Source organism: Pungitius pungitius, chromosome 5, assembly GCF_949316345.1.
Source record: "Pungitius pungitius chromosome 5, fPunPun2.1, whole genome shotgun sequence".
Lineage (NCBI taxonomy): Eukaryota > Metazoa > Chordata > Actinopteri > Perciformes > Gasterosteidae > Pungitius > Pungitius pungitius.
In genome coordinates, this window is record NC_084904.1 from 5,294,117 (window position 1) to 5,315,738 (window position 21,622).

At 48.1% G+C, this 21,622-nt stretch overlaps 2 protein-coding genes across 2 annotated transcripts; both read left to right on the forward strand.

Moving 5' to 3' along the window:
* The first annotated feature begins 2,949 nt into the window (after nt 1-2,949).
* LOC134129016 (uncharacterized) lies at nt 2,950-14,964 on the forward strand. The gene is made up of 6 exons (XM_062562165.1): nt 2,950-3,046; nt 3,135-3,314; nt 12,740-12,762; nt 13,677-13,862; nt 13,947-14,298; nt 14,506-14,964. Exons 1-6 carry the CDS (start codon nt 2,950-2,952, stop codon nt 14,877-14,879), a joined length of 1,212 nt encoding a protein of 403 aa, XP_062418149.1. The 3' UTR covers nt 14,880-14,964.
* On the forward strand, nt 9,516-21,292 carry LOC134129071 (collagen alpha-1(I) chain-like). Its single transcript, XM_062562441.1, has 2 exons — nt 9,516-9,602; nt 20,346-21,292. Exon 2 carries the CDS (start codon nt 20,408-20,410, stop codon nt 21,065-21,067), a length of 660 nt encoding a protein of 219 aa, XP_062418425.1. The 5' UTR covers nt 9,516-9,602; nt 20,346-20,407; the 3' UTR covers nt 21,068-21,292.
* Nucleotides 21,293-21,622: the final 330 nt, after the last annotated feature.

Here is a 21,622-nt window from a genome sequence, read left to right on the forward strand (position 1 = left end):
GCCTGGTGCAGCCCCATCGTCCTGGTCGCTAAGAAGGATGGGTCTGTGCGGTTCTGTGTGGACTATTGCAGGGTGAATGACGTGTCACGTTTCGATGCCTACCCGATGCCCCGGGTCGACGAGCTCCTGGACCGATTGGGCACCGCACGTTTTTTTACGACACTGGATTTAACCAAGGGCTACTGGCAGATTCCCTTATCGCCAGAGTCCAAGGAAAAGACGGCTTTCTCCACTCCGTTTGGGTTATACCAATTCGCCATGCTTCCCTTTGGGTTGTTCGGGGCCCCGGCCACCTTCCAACGCCTCATGGACCGGGTGCTTCGCCCGCATGCGGCATATGCTGCGCCTACCTGGATGATGTGATCATACACAGCACCACCTGGGCGGAGCATGTGTGGCAGGTGGGCGCGGTGCTGGAATCCCTGAGGCAGGCCGGGCTCACCGCCAACCCGGGGAAGTGCGCAGTTGGGCGGAGGGAGGTACGGTATCTGGGGTACCACTTGGGGGGCGGGCAGGTGCGCCCTCAGGTAGACAAGACCGCGGCTATTGCGGCCTGCCCGCGTCCCAAGACAAAAAAAGAGGTGAGGCAGTTTCTGGGGCTGGCCGGGTACTACAGGAGGTTCATCCCGGGCTTTGCGGAGCTGACCAGCCCCTTAACTGACCTGACCCGGAAAGGTGCCCCAGATCCGGTCCAGTGGACTGAGCGGTGCCAGTGGGCGGTTGAGGGGGTGAAACAGGCTCTCTGCGGGGAACCACTTCTCCATACACCTGACTTTTTTCTCCCTTTTATCTTGCAGACTGATGCGTCGAGCAGAGGGCTGGGGGCCGTTTTGTCCCAGCAGGTGCAGGGGGTGGACCGTCCAGTCCTCTACATCAACCTTTAGGCCGGACGGCTCCCCGGCCTAAGTCGGGCGGTGGGGGTATGTGGTGGTGGGGTGTGATTAGCTCAGCTGCAGAGGGGGGGGAGCTGGGAGGAGGGGTTCAGGGAACGGTGCCGGCAGGTAATAAGCGCAGCTGGAAAGCATTGGACTGATTGTCTCCCCTGTGCTTAAAACAGTGAGCAGGTCTGGAGAAGGGGCTGCTAAACCCAACGCTCAGGAGCGAGCGAGTGTGGAGCGAGCGACGTCGTGCAACACAAAAAAGAATAATAAAGAAATATAGAATTGAGCTGCCTGGTGTCCGTGTGTCACTCCTTCGGGGATCGGCACGTCTGCTACAAACATTAAATAGTTATTTAAACCGAATGCTAAATTGTCGGTTTCTTGTCCTTGTTTGCATGAAAAAATCAAACCTGGCAGAACACTCTCACGGGTTTTGCTCCTCTCTGTGTTGCCAGGCTGCCGTGACCGTCCGGGACAGCTGCTATGAAGTCCAGAGTTTCCTCCTCCTGGAGGGAGAAAGACCTCAGCTCCATCTGGTATCAATCACATGATATTTATACCCAAATAATATTATCTTTACCACACGCATATCAGTGAGAGTTTTTTAGGAAATAACGACCGGAGGTTTCCGTTGTCATCCAGGAGCAGGATAAGCAGAGGAGTGTCGATAAGAAGAAATTGGAAGTAGAGAAGAGGGGTTTAGAGAGGAAGAAGGAGGAGGTGGATGAGTCCAGAAGCTCCACGTGAAGCTCAAACAGGTGCAGCAACGTTGGGACAAAGAGTGTCTGGCCAGACAAACGACAGGTAGGCCTTGTGCCGACACACTTTCATTTGTCTCAATTCGTCTGCCTCTGCTCGTAGATAACACATCCAAATTCAAGCAGGTAGAGCTAGAGTTAACTAAGGAATCAACTAATAGAACCAGTGAGAGGGATTCATCCGCGTACATAGACCTATGAACTCTCCCTGATAAGATGGGTTTACAGATGGTTTGTGTTGCTGCCTTTTCCCTTTTACCACAGCTGGGAGCTTTTTACTTGTACTTCTACCTCACAGGCTACTTTTCTGAACATCTGCAACACAAATACAACACAAAATTCATAAAATGCAACATGCAACATATTCTTTCTGATGAGTTTACTGTGAGTAAATCTCTTACTGTGTGAGGGGGGAAAAAGAACCATTTTTTCTCACACAGCAGGACAATCACAATTTGCATTTTGAATTTGATATGAGTGGGTGGGAGACGTAAAGTTTTAGAGGCCTTGTCTAGCTCAGTTCATTCTGCTCACTTTAGTAAGAATGAATCAACATTTATATAGGACCTTCTTTTATTGTCTAATCATTTGTATTGTTTTTCACATGTAAATTGACTTTCATATTCAAGCCTAATTTTCATGGTTTTTACACTTTCATATAGCTTTAGGACTTTAAATTAAGTAACGTGTGAGGCAGGGCAATACAAGTGAGGCAGATTAATAACTACAAAGTACCAAAATAGAAATAAAATCATGATAGTCTGCAATAATATGTATGTTTAGTTATGATCAAATGAATGAAGCACTAAGTTGACCAGGAGCCCCCTCCCACATTACCTCCCTTCCTTAAAGGGTTAACAAGCAACAGTGCTTTACAACAGCAATACTAGGGAAAACACATAAGTAAGTTATATATTTGGGTTGATCCTTTAACCCTCCATAACCCACCTGTACATGAATTAAAAGCACTGATGGCTCTGAACCATGTCCCCAGTGCCAGCAGGAGAGTGCTGGAGCAGCGGGAGCAGCGGTGCCTCCTAGAGGCCGAGCGGCTGCGCTGCGAGCGTGAGGAGCTCGAGGCTCAGCTGCTGGAGTACCAGCAGAGCCTGGAACGACTGAGGGAGGGCCAGAGGAGCGTGGAGAAGGAGATCGAAGCCCAGCAGAGGCTGCTGCAGCGCTGGAGACACCACCGGCAGAGCAGCCTGCCTGTGACCATACCGCTGGATGGGTACAAGGTGAAGTAAGGGAAGCAGAAGGTACGCGAATGAATGGAAGCTGAAGAATTCCACGTACAAACGTGTATCGTTTTGATGTCTCAGGTGTCCGTCCACAGCCGCTCGGGCAGCCTGGACGGCAACCTTTCTGTGTACGAGAACAAGGCCACCATGCTCGCATCCCTCCAGCAGAGTCACCCCCCCCCCCCCCCCCCCCCGCCGCCGCCGCCCCGGTGACGACAACCAGCAGCAGCAGCAGCATCTGCTCTCTGCCGTGTCAGGACAGAACTGCGGCGCCAACCTGGGCCTGAGCGCCAGCCTGTACAACAGCCTCAACACCCTGCTGAGCCAGGCGCACAGCAAGCCGCCTCCGGATGGTCCCACGTGCCCCCGGCCTCGGAACGACCTCCCCCGGGCCCTCAGCGGCAGGATCAGCACCCAGCAGCAAGGGACCAACAGCGGTAAGTGTGCTCATGCCACCCCCCCACTTTGAATACATTACATGTCATTTAGCTGACGCTTTTATCCAAAGTGACTTACAATAAGTGCATTTCCACATAGAGATACAAACTCAGAAGAACAAGTAACAAGAAAGTACATTTTTGTCTCTGTGTCTCCTGTGTTTACCGCCATCTTCAACACCTCCTTGGTGACATGCCATGTCCCAGCCTGCTTCAAGGCCTCCACCATCATCACTGTTCCCAAGAAGCCCAGGATCACAGGACTGAATGACTACAGGCCCGTCGCACTGACCTCTGTAGTCATGAAGTCCTTTGAACGGCTAGTCCTGTCCCACCTTAAGTTCCTCACCGACCCCCCTCCTGGACCCCCTGCAGTTCGCCTACAGAGCCAACAGGTCTGTAGACGATGCTGTCAACATGGCCCTCCACTTCATCCTCCAGCATCTGGACTCCCCAGGAACCTACGCCAGGATCCTGTTTGTGGACTTCACCTCTGCCTTCAACACCATCATCCCGTCTCTACTGCAGGACAAACTCTCCCAGCTGCACTTGCCCGACTCCACCTGCAAGTGGATCACTGACTTCCTGTCCGACAGGAAGCAGCACGTGAAGCTGAGGAAACATGTCTCTGCCTCTCGGTCCATCAGCACCGGTTCCCCCCAAGGCTGCGTTCTTTCCCCTCTGCTCTTCTCCCTGTACACCAACGACTGCACCTCCAGTCACCAGTCCGTCAAGCTCCTGAAGTTTGCTGATGACACCACCCTCATTAGACTAATCTTTGGTGGGGACGAGTCCGCCTACAGGTGGGAGTCTGACCACCTGGTGACGTGGTGCAGCGTGAAAAACCTGGAGCTTAACGCCCTGAAGACAGTGGAGATGGTCGTGGACGTCAGGAAGAACGCAGCCCCACCATCCCCCCTCACCTTGTGTGACTCCCCCGTCACCACTGTGGACTCCTTCCGTTTCCTGGGCTCCATCATCACCCAGGACCTCAAGTGGGAGCTGAACATCAGCTCCATCAACAAAAAGGCTCAGCAGAGGATGTTCTTCCTGAGGCAGCTGAAGAAATTCAACCTGCCAAAGACGATGATGGTGCACTTCTACACGGCCATCATCGAGTCCATCCTCTGCTCCTCCATCACCGTGTGGTACGCTGCAGCCACAGCCAAGGACAAGGGCAGGCTGCAGCGTGTCATCCACTCTGCGGACAGGGTGATTGGCTGCAATCTTCCGTCTCTTCAGGACTTGTTCGCTGCCAGGACTCTGAAGCGGGCCAGAACTATGTCGTCATTATTATACTGTCTTCTGTCATGCACCTACCGCCAAGGCAAATTCCATGTATGTACTACATATTATGGCAAACGTTTCCTGATTCCTGATCCTGATTCCTGAGGAGGAGCTCGGCCCTGCTGGAGAGGTTACCACGATAACATGGGGAGAAAAGTTAATTAATGAATATAAATAAATAATCCTGGTCCGACGGGATGTGTTACCACCAGTTGTTGACAACATGCACATTCGTTGCTCGTGGCTCTGTTATATTGATATTCAAGTTAGCTGTTCGCTGACGTTAGCTTCACATACTAGGCTATCATTAGCTGATGTGTATGTAAAAGGATGAAAGGATTGCTGAAAATATAGAAATGAGAAAGACTGAAAATAGTCTTGGGGCTTTAGGAGGAAGCCGGAGTACCCGGAGAGAACCACAGGGAGAACATGACGACTCCACACAGAGAGGCCAACGAGCAGAGTCAAACCCACGACCTTAGTGCTGTGAGGCGACAGTGCTAACCACCACACAACACGACCAAAAGCTGGGGTAGAAAAGGGGGGGTAATGACTCTCACACTGTCTCAGAGACTGTCTCACACTGTTATAGAGACTGTTTCACACAGCCTAACTGACTGTCTCACACTATCTCAGAGACTGTTTCACACTGTCTCACAGACTGTCCGACGGGATGTGTTTCCACCAGTTGTTGACAACATGCACATTCGTTGCTCGTGGCTCTGTTATATTGATATTCAAGTTAGCTGTTCGCTGACGTTAGCTTCACATACTAGGCTATCATTAGCTGATGTGTATGTAAAATGATGAATGAATGATGAATTGCTGAAAATATAGAAATAAGAAAGACTGAAAATAGTCTTGGGACTTTAGGAGGAAGCCGGAGTACCCGGAGAGAACCACAGGGAGAACGTGACGACTCCACACAGAGAGGCCAACGAGCAGAGTCAAACCCACGACCTTAGTGCTGTGAGGCGACAGTGCTAACCACCACACAACACGACCAAAAGCTGGGGTAGAAAAGGGGGGGTAATGACTCTCACAGTCTCACAGACTGTCTCACACTGTTATAGAGACTGTTTCACACAGTCTCACAGACTGTCTCACACTGTTATAGAGACTGTTTCACACAGCCTCACAGACTGTCTCACACAGTCTCACATACTGTCTCACACTGTCTCAGAAACTGTTTCACACAGTCTCAAAGACTGTCTCACACTGTTATAGAGACTGTTTCACACAGCCTCACAGACTGTCTCACACAGTCTCACACTGTTATAGAGACTGTTTCACACAGCCTCACAGACTGTCTCACACAGTCTCACAGACTGTCTCACACTGTTTTAGAGACTGTTTCACACAGCCTCACAGACTGTCTCACACAGTCTCACAGACTGTCTCACACTGTTTCGCTGACTGTCTGACAACCTGTCTCACACACTGTCTCACACTGTCTCAGAGACTGTAGCAGACGACCATCAGCTTAAAGGCAGTTTGTGTGTAAGAGCTTCTGTGAGCGTAGTCTGCCAGGTGACTCATAGTCACAAAAGATTGTTTCAAGGCATGCTGAGGTGTTATTCTTGTTTCAGCATCTGAATTGAGCAACATTTGAAGGAGATTTAAAAATGCCCGTGTGTCTTTAAGTTCAACCTCACCCATTCCCTTTGAAAAGACATCTACTGCGTGAGCCAAATTTCCGAAATTGTTGAAATGCCATTCTGACAATTGCAGCTGTTCATTATTTTCCTTGTTGTACTCTTTTAGTGTTTTTAGTCTCCATTGTGAATTGTCAGTGCGGCTTTTTCTCCTGAAATACCGTTGGGTGTTTTTTCCAGCATTTAGCAGGTGGTCTTGTGGCTGACCCAGCAGACAGCAAATAATTTTCATTATATCGTATAGTGATTCTCCGTTGAAGATATCCTGGCCAAATAACAGAGATGCTAAAACACATCCCAGTGCCCACATGTCAATGGCTTCTGATATGGGGAGGCCCAAGGACACTTCTGGTGCTTGGTATGGACAAATTGGCAGAGTCATTCCTGTCTTCACTTCGGAGGCTGGAATGGCCAAACCAAAGTCAATTAGTTTTATCTTGAATGGCTCATCTTGGTGGTTAACGAGCATAATGTTGTCAAGTTTCAGGTCTGTGTAAAGGAGGCCGATACCCTTTAGCGCGTTAAATGCTTCGAGCAGCTGATGAGTTATGGGACGGATTTCATTAAGAGTGAATGTTACCTGTTTCTCCATAAGCAAATTATAAAGGCTCCTGTCTAGCAACTCAAAAGTGATGCAAGACATGTCATCAACTATGAAACTGTCCATGAATGTCACCAAGTTGTTTTTCTCTGGGTTAAGGGTGCTGAGCTTTTTCAGCATCTTTACTTCTTCGGCGTAATCATCAAGGTCTCTGAGGACCTTTATGGCCGTATTCTTGTTGGTTTTCAAATTGACGCACTTGACTACTTGTCCAAAAGCTCCTTCTCCAATGAAATCCAATACTTTGTATTGTACAGACTTGTTGCAGAGTAAATTATCCTGCAATAGTTTCAGTAAGGTTGGAGTTCCACGGCTGGATTCTGGGCAGTGTGCTTCCTCAAGCTTAAAGTTGTCTATGTTTGAGGAAACATCTGTTGAATCAGTTGATTCCATGTTGCTTTCGAAGCTTCTGAGATATTCCTGACATTCTACATCACAACCAGGGCAGACGACCATCAGCTCAAAGGCAGTTTGTGTATAAGAGCTATCGTGTGCGTAGTCGGCCAGGTGACTCATAGTCACAAAAGAATGTTCCAAGGCGTGCTGAGGTGTTATTCTTGTTTCACCATCTGAATTGAGCAACATTTGAACAAGATTTATAAATGCCGCTTTGTCTTCAAGTTCATCGTCTTCAATTGCATCTGAATGCCTATCTACTGCGCGAGCCAAATTTCCAATATGGTCGAATGGCCACGTTGACAAATGCAGTTGTTCATGATGTCCCTCGTTGTACTCTTCTGGTGTTTGTAGTCTCCATTGTGAATTGCCAGAGCAATTTTTTCTCGTGAAATAATGGTGAGTGTCTTTTCCAGCATTTAGCAGGTGGTCTTGTGGCTGACCCAGCAGACAGCAAATAGTTTTCATTACGTCGTATGTTGATACTCCGTTGAAGATATCCTGGCCAAAAAACAGAGATGTCAAAACACATCCCAGTGCCCACATGTCAATGGCTTCTGATATGGGGAGGCCCAAGGTCACTTCTGGTGCTCGGTATGCAGAAGGTTTATGAATCCTTCTTTCCGTCACTTCGGAGGCTGGTATGGCTATACCAAAGTCAATTAGTTTCAACTTGTAGGGCTCATCTTTGTGGTTGATGAGCATAATGTTGTCAAGTTTCAGGTCTTGGTAAATGAGGCCAACACTCTTTAGCGCATTTAATGCTACAAGTAGCTGATGAGTTATCGGACGGATTTCACTGATAGTTAGATCCTGATTCTCATTCATCAAATCGTAAAGGCTCCTGTCTAGCAACTCAAAGGTGATGCAAGCCATGTCATTAACTATAAAACTGTCCATGAATGTCACCAAGTTGTTTTTCTTTGGGTCAAGGGTCCTGAGCTTTTCCAGCATCTTTACTTCTTTGGCATAATTCTTAACGTCTTTGTGAAACTTTATGGCCGTGTTCTTGTTTGTTTTTAAATTGACACACTTGAGTATGTGTCCATAACTTCCTTGTCCAATATAGTCCAAAACTTTGTATTGAACAGACTTGTTGGAGAGTAAGGGATACTCCTTATCCTGCAATTGTTTCAGTAAGGTTGGAGTTCCATGGCCGGATTCTGGGCAGTGTGCAAGGCTGGAGTTGTCTATCTTTTGAGGAAACACCTCTTCAGAGTCAGTTAATTCCATGTCGTTTTCGGAACTGCTAAGATATTCCTGACATTCGTCTAAATCACACCCAGGGCAGACGACCATCAGCTTAGAGGCAGTTTGTGTATAAGAGCTTCTGTGAGCGTGGTCTGCCAGGTGACTCATAGTCACAAAAGAATGTTTCAAGGCATGCTCAGGTGTTATTCTTGCTTCAGCATTCGAGTTTAGCAACATTTGAAGGAGATTTAAAAATGCCGCTGTGTCTTCATGTTCAACCTCATCAATTGCATCTGAAAAGATATCTACTGCGTCAGCCAAATTTCCAACATGGTCAAACCGCCACTTTGACCATTTCAGCTGGTTATTATTTTCCTTCTTGGACTCTTGTGGTGTCTTTAGTGCCCATTGTGAATTGCCAGGACGGTAAGTTCTCTTGAAATACTGTCGAGTGTTTGTTCCAGCATTTAGCAGGTGGTCTTGTGGCTGACCCAGCAGGCAGCAAACAGTTTTCATTACATCGTATGCTGATTCTCCCTTGAAGATATCCTGGCCAAAAAACAGAGATGCCAAAACACATCCCAGTGCCCACATGTCAATTGCTTCTGATATTGGGAGGCCCAAGGTCACTTCTGGTGCTCGGTAAGCACAAGGTTGCACAATTATTCCTGCCCTCACTTCGGAGGCTGGAATGGCCAAACTAAAGTCAATTAATTTTACCTTGAAAGGCTCATCTTGTTGGTTGACGAGCATAATGTTGTCAGGTTTCAAGTCTGTGTAAAGAAAGCCAATATCCTTTAGCTCGGTAAATGCCACAAGTAGCTGATAAGTTATGGGGCGAATTTCATTGAGAGTCAATGGTGCCTGTCTCTTCACTACCAAATCCTGAAGGCTCATGTCCGACATCTTGAAAGCGAGGGAAGTCAGTGGACTATGAAACTGTCTGTATTGACTTGGTGAGTCCACTGTGCTTCTTCAAGTGGTGGGAATGGAATGGGAATAACATCAGTTGGATGTGATGTCATCAAATCGATCACATGATCGAATTGAACTATGGTACGTCAACAAATGGACCACGTGATCAAATGGAACCACGTGATGTCAGTTGTGTTGGTGTATCTCTGGCCAATCCCACAGGACAGTGATGGTGTCTGAAGGGTAAGCGTGTTGCGTCACTTCCTGTCGGCAGCGTGTGTGATGTCATTAAACTTTTTCACAGCTGTAGCTATACTAAGTTGATTGTGTCGTGATCTTTTTTAGTATAAGCGGCGAATTATTTTCGTGGCGTTGTTAAACGCCTCACCGTGCAGCACTTTTTCGTTCAATTGAATAGTTGCTTAGACGTTGTTTAGCGTCAACGTTACCTCTATTAGCATTAGCTTAGTAGCTAATCTTGTGACGTCTTCCCTCCCTACCTCTCCTGCTCCTGTTCTTGTTCGGTGTGTCATATGTTTAGCTATTCCTCTGCCCCCCTTGCGGATTATGGTACATGTAAGAAGTGTAGTATATTTGATAGGTTGGAGGCGAGGCTTAGTGAGTTAGGAGCGCGGCTCCGCACCATGGAGGCTCAGTCAATAGCTGCTGAAGTTAACCAGCCATCTCCCGTAGTCGGTGCGGACCACGTAGACGTAGCGTTCGCTCTCAAATGAGCAACTGAAAATATTTTGGATGGCCAAAATGCCGAACTCAATTATGCCTGCTTATTTCTATATAAAAAGCAGTAAATGTCATTGTTTTGACCGCTGGTAATCGTGTGTTATTTGGCAATTAAAAGGTGAGTTTACCCTTCAAAATGATCATTTATTCAAATAGAATTTACAAAATGTGAAGCATTTGACTCTTTCAGTCACATTAATAACATGGCATTTTGAGTTTCATATACTACTGAAACCAGCATTTTGTTAGCTTTCTAAAGACATCACATCTTTGTAGCCAAAATGAACAAGACATGTCACTGAACCGTGTAAAGAAAAGTGTCCCAGTTTTGTAGCCTTTTTGACTTTAAATGCCTATATTAAACCTTTAATCTTTAGCTAGATCAAGTGTTTTATTTCACTTGTTATATTCCCACATTTTAGTTTTCTTCAATTCTTTCTGTTTTTCATTCAGTGTGAGAAATCCAGTCTCTGTTGAGCTTTAACAAGTCCATCAAAGTCTGGCTGAATGTCTGAGGTGGAGATGCTACATATGTAGGTGGATCCAAAGAGAACCAACATCTTCTGAGCATGTCTCCTCATGTTTGGAAAGTTCTCCTCCTTGAGAGCAAAGTAGAACTCTAGCAGTGATGCTGACTTAAAGTGCTCTTTCAGGAGTCAATCAGACTGCAGGTCAATGAGTTCAAGCTGAACATCAGTAAAGAAAAGGTTAGTAGTCCATGTTTGTTTTGAAAATTCTGCTTTCGGCATCCACTTTCCTCTTTTTGGCATGAGCCGACATTTTCTCATTTTTCAGGGGTGACACTGAAGGAAGACAGGTTGTCAATCACATGCATTTCACGTGCACAGTTGACGTGCACGATTGCGTGCACTGTGAGAATAAATGGGCTTAAAAAAAAAGCAATGCGGTTTTAGTCCACCAATAAGATAATTAGAAAATATGTTTTATTTTCTAATTATCATGTAATCTTTCGCGGGCCGGTCAGAATCATCCCGCAGGCTGTACAATGCCCAGGTCTGCGCTAAAATAATGTCTGACACTATAGTTTTCTCTGGCCCCCTCCCAAACTTGATCAGTGACGCCATGTATAGCCGCATGTCGTCATTCCGGCGCTGGTTGTCGAGGTGGTGCCCAGTAAATAATATGGGCTTCGTTGATCACTGGAAGACGTTTTGGGGAGAGCCTGGTCTGATTAGGAGGGACTTTGGATGGGGCTCAACCAGAAGAAGAACCTTAGAAATGGGTTCACGGTCTATGTTTATTGGATACCGCTGTAGCCTCATTCAAAGAAGCCATTCCCTCTGCTCTAAGTTCAGTGTCCTGTCTCAAGATATCAGAAGATACCTGTAAAAACTTCAGTCCATCACAAATTGACCATCTTCTTATTACTGCCACAGGCTCTTTGAGAGTGACGTTGGACGCTATTGCTCCTCTGGAAAGAAGAAGGGCAACAAGAAGGAAGTTCGCTCCTTGGTTTAACCCTCAAAGCCAGAACTTAAAGCAAACTGTGCAGAAACTTGAACGGTTATGGCGTTCCACCAAATCAGAAGGATCTAGGCTAGTTTGGCAAGACAGCGTTAAAACATATAAGAAGGCTCTACGTAACGCAAGAGCATCTTATTACTCCTCATTAATAGAGAAAAATAAAAACAAGTCCCTGTTTCTCTTCAGCACTGTAGCCAGACTGACAGAGAGTCATAGCGCTGTCGAGCCGTGTATTCCTGTGGACCTCAGTAGTAACGACTTTATGAACTTCTTGAATAATAATCTTCAGACTATCAAAGAGAAAATCGATGTCTCCTGCCCCCAACCAGAGCCGACCCGTCCTCAGATCTAGGAACCTTGGATGCAGCCGTGGGCCCTGATACTTGAATGGCTTCTCTTCCATCAACCTTGATCAACTGACTTCTACAATTTGAAAATCTTAACTCTTCTCCTCTCTTGTGTCTTTGATCCGTTTCCGACTAAGATGCTTAAGGAAGTTTTTCCTTTAATCAGCTCATCTTTACTGGATATTATTAATCTTCTTCTTGACTTTTAATCAAATGAGAGGCAGCTTGGCAAAGCTCAGACGCACATTTATTTGTTTGAATTAAACAATACTTTAGGGAACAACATTAAATAGTTATTTAAACCAAATGCTAAATTGTAGGTTTCTTGTCCTTGTTTGCATGAAAAAATCAAACCTGGCAGAACACTCTCACGGGTTTTGCTCCTCTCTGTGTTGCCAGGCTGCAGTGACCGTCCAGGACAGCTGCTATGAAGTCCAGAGGTTCCTCCTCCTGGAGGGAGAAAGACCTCAGCTCCATCTGGTATCAATCACATGATATTTATACCCAAATAATATTATCTTTACCACACGCATATCAGTGAGAGTTTTGTAGGAAATAACGACCGGAGGTTTCCGTTGTCATCCAGGAGCAGGATGACAGAGGAGTGTCGATAAGAAGAAAGAGGAAGTAGAGAAGAGGGGTTTAGAGAGGAAGAAGGAGGAGGTGGATGAGGTCCAGAAGCTCCACGTGAAGCTCAAACAGGTGCAGCAACGTTGGGACAAAGAGTGTCTGGCCAGAGACAAACGACAGGTAGGCCTTGTGCCGACACACTTTCATTTGTCTCAATTCGTCTGCCTCTGCTCGTAGATAACACATCCAAATTCAAGCAGGTAGAGCTAGAGTTAACTAAGGAATCAACTAATAGAACCAGTGAGAGGGATTCATCCGCGTACATAGACCTATGAACTCTCCCTGATAAGATGGGTTTACAGATGGTTTGTGTTGCTGCCTTTTCCCTTTTACCACAGCTGGGAGCTTTTTACTTGTACTTCTACCTCACAGGCTACTTTTCTGAACATCTGCAACACAAATACAACACAAAATTCATAAAATGCAACATGCAACATATTCTTTCTGATGGGTTTACTGTGAGTAAATCTCTTACTGTGTGAGGGGGGAAAAAGAACCATTTTTTCTCACACAGCAGGACAATCACAATTTGCATTTTGAATTTGATATGAGTGGGTGGGAGACGTAAAGTTTTAGAGGCCTTGTCTAGCTCAGTTCATTCTGCTCACTTTAGTAAGAATGAATCAACATTTATATAGGACCTTCTTTTATTGTCTAATCATTTGTATTGTTTTTCACTTGTAAATTGACCTTCATATTAAAGCCTAATTTTCATGGTTTTTACACTTTCATATAGCTTTAGGACGAAATTAAGTAACGTGTGAGGCAGGGCAATACAAGTGAGGCAGATTAATAACTACAAAGTACAAAAATAGAAATAAAATCATGATAGTCTGCAATAATATGTATGTTTAGTTATGATCAAATGAATGAAGCACTAAGTTGACCAGGAGCCCCCTCCCACATTACCTGCCTTCCTTAAAGGGTTAACAAGCAACAGTGCTTTACAACAGCAATACTAGGGAAAACACATAAGTAAGTTATATATTTGGGTTGATCCTTTAACCCTCCATAACCGACCTGTACATGAATTAAAAGCTCTGATGGCTCTGAACCATGTCCCCAGTGCCAGCAGGAGAGTGTGCTGGAGCAGCGGTGCCTCCTAGAGGACTAGCGGCTGCGCTGCGAGCGTGAGGAGCTCGAGGCTCAGCTGCTGGAGTACCAGCAGAGCCTGGAACGACTGAGGGAGGGCCAGAGGAGCGTGGAGAAGGAGATCGAAGCCCAGCAGAGGCTGCTGCAGCGCTGGAGACACCACCGGCAGAGCAGCCTGCCCGTGACCATACCGCTGTATGGGTACAAGGTGAAGGAAGGGAAGCAGAAAGTACGCGAATGAATGGAAGCTGAAGAATTCCACGTACAAACGTGTATTGTTTTGATGTCTCAGGTGTCCGGCCACAGCCGCTCGGGCAGCCTGGACGGCAACCTTTCTGTGTACGAGAACAAGGCCACCATGCTCGCATCCCTCCAGCAGAGTCACCCCCCCCCCCCCCCCCGCCGCCGCCCCGCTGACGACAACCACCAGCAGCAGCAGCAGCATCTGCTCTCTGCCGTGTCAGGACAGAACTGCGGCGCCAACCTGGGCCTGAGCGCCAGCCTGTACAACAGCCTCAACACCCTGCTGAGCCAGGTGCACAGCAAGCCGCCTCCGGATGGTTGCACGTGCCCCCGGCCTCGGAACGACCTCCCCCGGGCCCTCAGCGGCAGGATCAGCACCCAGCAGCAAGGGACCAACAGCGGTAAGTGTGCTCACGCCACCCCCCCACTTTGAATACATTACATGTCATTTAGCTGACGCTTTTATCCAAAGTGACTTACAATAAGTACATTTCCACATAGAGATACAAACTCAGAAGAACAAGTAACAAGAAAGTACATTTTTGTCTCTGTGTCTCCTGTGTTCACCGCCATCTTCAACACCTCCTTGGTGACATGCCGTGTCCCAGCCTGCTTCAAGGCCTCCACCATCATCACTGTTCCCAAGAAGCCCAGGATCACAGGACTGAATGACTACAGGCCCGTCGCACTGACCTCTGTAGTCATGAAGTCCTTTGAACGGCTAGTCCTGTCCCACCTTAAGTTCCTCACCGACCCCCCTCCTGGACCCCCTGCAGTTTGCCTACAGAGCCAACAGGTCTGTAGACGATGCTGTCAACATGGCCCTCCACTTCATCCTCCAGCATCTGGACTCCCCAGGAACCTACGCCAGGATCCTGTTTGTGGACTTCACCTCTGCCTTCAACACCATCATCCCGTCTCTACTGCAGGACAAACTCTCCCAGCTGCACGTGCCCAACTCCACCTGCAAGTGGATCACTGACTTCCTGTCCGACAGGAAGCAGCACGTGAAGCTGAGGAAACACGTCTCTGCCTCTCGGTCCATCAGCACCGGTTCCCCCCAAGGCTGCGTTCTTTCCCCTCTGCTCTTCTCCCTGTACACCAACGACTGCACCTCCAGTCACCAGTCCGTCAAGCTCCTGAAGTTTGCTGATGACACCACCCTCATTAGACTAATCTCTGGTGGGGACGAGTCCGCCTACAGGTGGGAGTCTGACCACCTGGTGACGTGGTGCAGCGTGAAAAACCTGGAGCTTAACGCCCTGAAGACAGTGGAGATGGTCGTGGACTTCAGGAAGAACGCAGCCCCACCATCCCCCCTCACCTTGTGTGACTCCCCCGTCACCACTGTGGACTCCTTCCGTTTCCTGGGCTCCATCATCACCCAGGACCTCAAGTGGGAGCTGAACATCAGCTCCATCAACAAAAAGGCTCAGCAGAGGATGTTCTTCCTGAGGCAGCTGAAGAAATTCAACCTGCCAAAGACGATGATGGTGCACTTCTACACGGCCATCATCGAGTCCATCTTCTGCTCCTCCATCACCGTGTGGTACACTGCAGCCACAGCCAAGGACAAGGGCAGGCTGCAGCGTGTCATCCACACTGCGGACAGGGTGATTGGCTGCAATCTTCCGTCTCTTCAGGACTTGTTCGCTGCCAGGACTCTGAAGCGGGCCAGAAAGATTGTAGCCGACCCCTCCCACCCTGAACATGAACTGTTTGTGCTCCTTCCATCCGGCAGGAGGCTGAGGTCCATCAGGACTAAGACCTCCCGCCACACGAACAGTTTCTTCCCTTCGGCAGTCGGGCTCATCAACAGAGCCCGGGCCCCCTATGGAAGTAAATCTGTGCCATCGGGGGTTGAAATAAAAAGTTGATTGAATTTCTAGCACTGAATATTTATGCATTGAAATTATGTACCTGAATGTTTTTCAACATTAAAACACCGCAAAAAAATTCAACCTAAAAAAAAAAAATGTTGAAATATTCGAAATGGAGGCTACAATATTCAACCCAAATAAATAAGTATATAAGTGTGAGACAGTCTCAAAGACTGTCTCACACTGTTATAGAGACTGTTTCACACAGCCTCACAGACTGTCTCACACTGTTTCACAGACTGTCTCACACAGTCTCACAGACTGTCTCACACTGTCTCAGAGACTCTTTCACACAGCCTCGCAGACTGTCTTACACTGTCTCACAGACTGTCTCACACTGTTTTAGAGACTGTTTCACACTGCCTCACAGACTGTCTCACACTCTCTCAGAGACTGTCTCACACTGTATCACACTGTTCCGCTGACTGTCTGACAACCTGTCTCACACACTGTCTCAGAGACTGTCTCACGGTGTCTCAGAGACTGTAGCAGACGACCATCAGCTTAAAGGCAGTTTGTGTGTAAGAGCTTCTGTGAGCGTAGTCTGCCAGGTGACTCATAGTCACAAAAGATTGTTTCAAGGCATGCTGAGGTTTTATTCTTGTTTGAGCATCTGAATTGAGCAACATTTGAAGGAGATTTAAAAATGCCCGTGTGTCTTTAAGTTCGAACCTCTCCCATTCCCTTTGAAAAGACATCTACTGCGTGAGCCAAATTTCCGAAATTGTTGAAATGCCATTCTGACAATTGCAGCTGTTCATTATTTTCCTTGTTGTACTCTTTTAGTGTTTTTAGTCTCCATTGTGAATTGTCAGTGCGGCTTTTTCTCCTGAAATACCGTTGGGTGTTTTTTCCAGCATTTAGCAGGTGGTCTTGTGGCTGACCCAGCAGACAGCAAATGATTTTCATTATATCGTATAGTGATTCTCAAGCTTAAAGTTGTCTATGTTTGAGGAAACATCTGTTGAATCCGTTGATTCCATGTTGCTTTCGAAACTTCTGAGATATTCCTGACATTCTACATCACACCCAGGGCAGACGACCATCAGCTCAAAGGCAGTTTGTGTATAAGAGCTATCGTGTGCGTAGTCGGCCAGGTGACTCATAGTCACAAATGAATGTTCCAAGGCATGCTGAGGTGTTATTCTTGTTTCACCATCTGAATTGAGCAACATTTGAACAAGATTTATAAATGCTGCTTTGTCTTCAAGTTCATCGTCTTCAATTGCATCTGAATGCCTATCTACTGCGCGAGCCAAATTTCCAATATGGTCGAATGGCCACGTTGACAAATGCAGTTGTTCATGATGTCCCTCGTTGTACTCTTCTGGTGTTTGTAGTCTCCATTGTGAATTGCCAGAGCAATTTTTTCTCGTGAAATAATGGTGAGTGTCTTTTCCAGCATTTAGCAGGTGGTCTTGTGGCTGACCCAGCAGACAGCAAATAGTTTTCATTACGTCGTATGTTGATTCTCCGTTGAAGATATCCTGGCCAAAAAACAGAGATGTCAAAACACATCCCAGTGCCCACATGTCAATGGCTTCTGATATGGGGAGGCCCAAGGTCACTTCTGGTGCTCGGTATGCAGAAGGTTTATGAATCCTTCTTTCCGTCACTTCGGAGGCTGGTATGGCTATACCAAAGTCAATTAGTTTCAACTTGTAGGGCTCATCTTTGTGGTTGATGAGCATAATGTTGTCAAGTTTCAGGTCTTGGTAAATGAGGCCAACACTCTTTAGCGCATTTAATGCTACAAGTAGCTGATGAGTTATCGGACGGATTTCACTGATAGTTAGATCCTGATTCTCATTCATCAAATCGTAAAGGCTCCTGTCTAGCAACTCAAAGGTGATGCAAGCCATGTCATTAACTATAAAACTGTCCATGAATGTCACCAAGTTGTTTTTCTTTGGGTCAAGGGTCCTGAGCTTTTCCAGCATCTTTACTTCTTTGGCATAATTCTTAACGTCTTTGTGAAACTTTATGGCCGTATTCTTGTTTGTTTTTAAATTGACACACTTGAGTACGTGTCCATAACTTCCTTGTCCAATATAGTCCAAAACTTTGTATTGAACAGACTTGTTGCAGAGTAAAGGATACTCCTTATCCTACAATTGTTTCAGTAAGGTTGGAGTTCCATGGCGGGATTCTGGGCAGTGTGCAAGGCTGGAGTTGTCTATCTTTGGAGGAAACACCTCTTCAGAGTCAGTTAATTCCATGTCGTTTTCGGAACTGCTAAGATATTCCTGACATTCGTCTAAATCACACCCAGGGCAGACGACCATCAGCTTAGAGGCAGTTTGTGTATAAGAGCTTCTGTGAGCGTGGTCTGCCAGGTGACTCATAGTCACAAAAGAATGTTTCAAGGCATGCTGAGGTGTTATTCTTGCTTCAGCATCTGAGTTTAGCAACATTTGAAGGAGATTTAAAAATGCCGCTGTGTCTTCATGTTCAACCTCATCAATTGCATCTGAAAAGATATCTACTGCGTCAGCCAAATTTCCAACATGGTCAAACCGCCACTTTGACCATTTCAGCTGGTTATTATTTTCCTTCTTGGACTCTTGTGGTGTCTTTAGTGCCCATTGTGAATTGCCAGGACGGTAAGTTCTCTTGAAATGTAGCTTAAGCGCAAGTTCAGTCAGGAAGACAACCTGTCTGACTCTGTTTGCCTCCTTTTGTAATTAAGTAACAGCTGATTGGGGGCGTGCACATTTTAGTAACCAATCAGATTCTACACACGGTTTCTTTAAGCCAATCACGTTGTTGCTGTCAATCTTTAAATGTGTTTTCCTCTCTGTTGGCTGTCAGCTTTCATTTCAGCGTGTAGCTGAAGCGAGGCGAAGCAAAGCGTTCAATTAGCACCACAGTGTTGCGGTAAACTCTAAACTCCGACTGGACGATGATCGATTGTGGAGAAACTAAATCAACATCTGAGCCGTCGTGCAGCCCGCCGAGGTACCGGTGTAGTAGCACTCGCCTACGAGGCGCAGCAGGAAGCAGTTAGGCTAAACGTAAGAGCGCGGTACCAAGCCTCCTCTGCCCAGGTGTGAGTGGGTAAGGCTCACAGCTGGCAGAGAGCGAGCCAACCGCACTAGGACGGGCGGAGTGAATCGGAAACAGACCATTATGTTTTTATGTAACGCCATTCACCATAAGATATAATCCAAGGCACAATAAATGCATTCAGCAGAGGGTACAGAACAAGAAGCAAGAGAGTACATATAAGTAAGAAGCCCAACTACAAGTGCTTTATTAAGAGCCAGGGCATAAACAGTCTGGTTGTTGTTAAGGGGTTACGTTAGATCTCTCTGAGGGAGCGACAAGCACCCGCTACGCGGGCTAACCGGGAGAACGCTACGCCCCGGACGGGCTCTCCAGCTACTGCGGGACATCGAGGACGGGAATCCCCTTCATCTCCAACGCCTGGGAAACACGCAGCATTCCGTCCAGCAAGCAGCATAGCAGCCTCTCAAAAGGCTAACACGCGGTAAGGCAAGTCGACGCTCCCCATCCACGTTAAACTGCTAACGTAACGACACGCTCAGCTGAAGCTCCGCGATGCAAAGCTATACCCCGGTTAGCATTTATCCGGCCGCCCTCTATGTGATGCTAGCGCAGCGTCTGGTTAAGTAAAGCACTGTTTAAAGTACCGCTCCACGGTGGAGCACGTAGCTCTGGCGTTGTTTGTTGCGGTGTAATGTCATGTATACCCTGAGGGGGAGCACGAGCTAGACTCGTACGGAGCTGGGTAGCGATCTCAGCGCGAACTACGGGAGTAATCGTTCTGCCACCAGTACCGTAAAGCTTTCAAAGTCCTCATGCTCAGTCCACCGAATTGACTACAAGGAAGGGATCTTCTACACGACCATAGCAGAATAACTGCTTCACCGGGACTATTCTATAGGCTATGATGTAGATAATGTATATGTCGTGAACGCAAAGCAAGGACCAGACTGGAGACTTTAATCAAAGCAATATGACAATGTTTATTGGTGACAGGAGTATTCAGTCCTGCAGTCATACGTGCACGGACCTGTTGCAATCTGTCTAGCAACAGCACTGAAAGGGCCCTTAATACAAAGTGCGCTCGGAATATATATAGCCCTTAAGAGCATTCTTGATTGGTTCACTATGATGGAGGCGGCTCCTTGTTTATGACCTTCGGAGAGCCCCATTGGAGCACAGGGATGTCCATCCCTTCAGGCTCTCGGATCATCACGTTTCCTGTTGTTCATGAGTTCACTGCATACTTGAGACAGTTTGTGTGTGAGACATGTTAGTCTCAAATATTCTGTTTTATCTACATTTGACCTGGGAGCGCGTGCAGTTCTTTAGCAACAGGTTGCTAACGCAAGAGCATCTTATTACTCCTCATTAATAGAGAAAAATAAAAACAAGTCCCGGTTTCTCTTCAGTTGTTGTCACTGTAGCCAGACTGACAGAGAGTCACAGCGCTGTCGAGCCGTGTATTCCTGTGGACCTCAGTAGTAACGACTTTATGAACTTCTTGAATAATAATCTTCAGACTATCAAAGAGAAAATTGATGTCTCCTGCCCCCAACCAGAGCCGACCCGTCCTCAGATGTAGGAACCTTGGATGCAGCAGTGGGCCCTGATACCTACTTGAATGGCTTCTCTTCCATCAAGCAGGCCGAGTCCAACCGGCACTTTCTGGAGGCGCTCCAAGCCCAGACGGATCGGCAGACCCGGGTGCTGGAGCAGTTGGTGGCCCGGCCAGTCGCGGCAGCACCGGCACGGGTCCCCCGGCGTACGCGGGGGTGGTGCTGCACAAGATGTCGCCGGCGGACGAGGTGCAGTCCTACCTGGAAATGTTCGAGGCGATGGCGGGGGCGTGCGGGTGGCCGGCGGACGAATGGGCGATCCGCCTGCTGCCACTGCTGACCGGAGAGGGGCAGACGGCAGCCCTGGATCTGCCACCCGGGGCGAGGCACTACCCCGGGACTATGCCGGGGTAATCATGGACCGGCTGGGGCTGTCCCCCGAGGACCACAGGAGGCGTTTCCAGGAGGCGAGGCTGGGGCCAGAGGACCGTCCATTCGCCTTCGCTCAGCGGCTACGGGACGCGGCCAACAGGTGGCTGCAGCCGGGGGGCCGCGGTCACCCTGGCGGAGGACCACCTGGCGGTTCACCCCGGCGGACGGGGCGACGGCAGACGCCCGCCCGCGCCACCGCAGCCAGTCCCCACGCCGCAAAGGAGGACCCAGCAGCCGGCCGCGGCGTGGCCCCTGCCGACGCCGCAATCACCAGCCCGTACCAGGGGGGCTGACCATGCGGAACCGACCGGGCCCGGCACTCTTCCCAAACCGCCGAGAGCGCCTCAACCGCCAGGGCAGGAGTGTTGGAGGTGTGGGCAGCCCGGGCACTACCGGCGGGAGTGGCCACTGATGGAGGTGGTGAGGGTTGCTGAACCTCCAACCCCCTCCCCCGGTCCGGGAGCGACGTACTGCGTTCCACCAGATGCTGGTTCGACCCGGGGCATTGGTGGAGGCATCGCGGGTGTGTATTAAGTGTGTGCATGGGGATGTTCACGACTACCCATTGGTACCGGTAGAGATTAGGTTTGGGGGGTAAAAAGCATAAGATAAAGGTTGCGGCTAGCTCCCGCCTTACGCACCCCCTAATCTTGGGGACGACTGGGCAGGGTTTCATAAGTTAGCGGGGCAGTGTGCGGGGGTGTGGTCACGATCAGCAGGGACATGCGGGATGTGTGCGGTGCTCAGTGGTGACGCGAGGTCGTCCGACACTGCAGACAGGGACGGGGAACCGACGGAGCCTCCCACGGAGACTCCGCGGGCTCCCAAATTACGCTCCATGGAAGATT

Coding starts and splice junctions, on each gene's coding strand:
- LOC134129071 (XM_062562441.1), top strand. CDS start 20,408: ATGGCTTCTCTTCCATCAAGCAGGCCGAGTCCAACCGGCACTTTCTGG.
- LOC134129016 (XM_062562165.1), top strand. CDS start 2,950: ATGTCTCAGGTGTCCGTCCACAGCCGCTCGGGCAGCCTGGACGGCAAC. Junction 3,047..3,134: donor GCTCGCATCCCTCCAGCAGA/GTCACCCCCCCC, acceptor CTGCCGTGTCAG/GACAGAACTGCGGCGCCAAC. Junction 13,863..13,946: donor TACCGCTGTATGGGTACAAG/GTGAAGGAAGGG, acceptor TTGATGTCTCAG/GTGTCCGGCCACAGCCGCTC.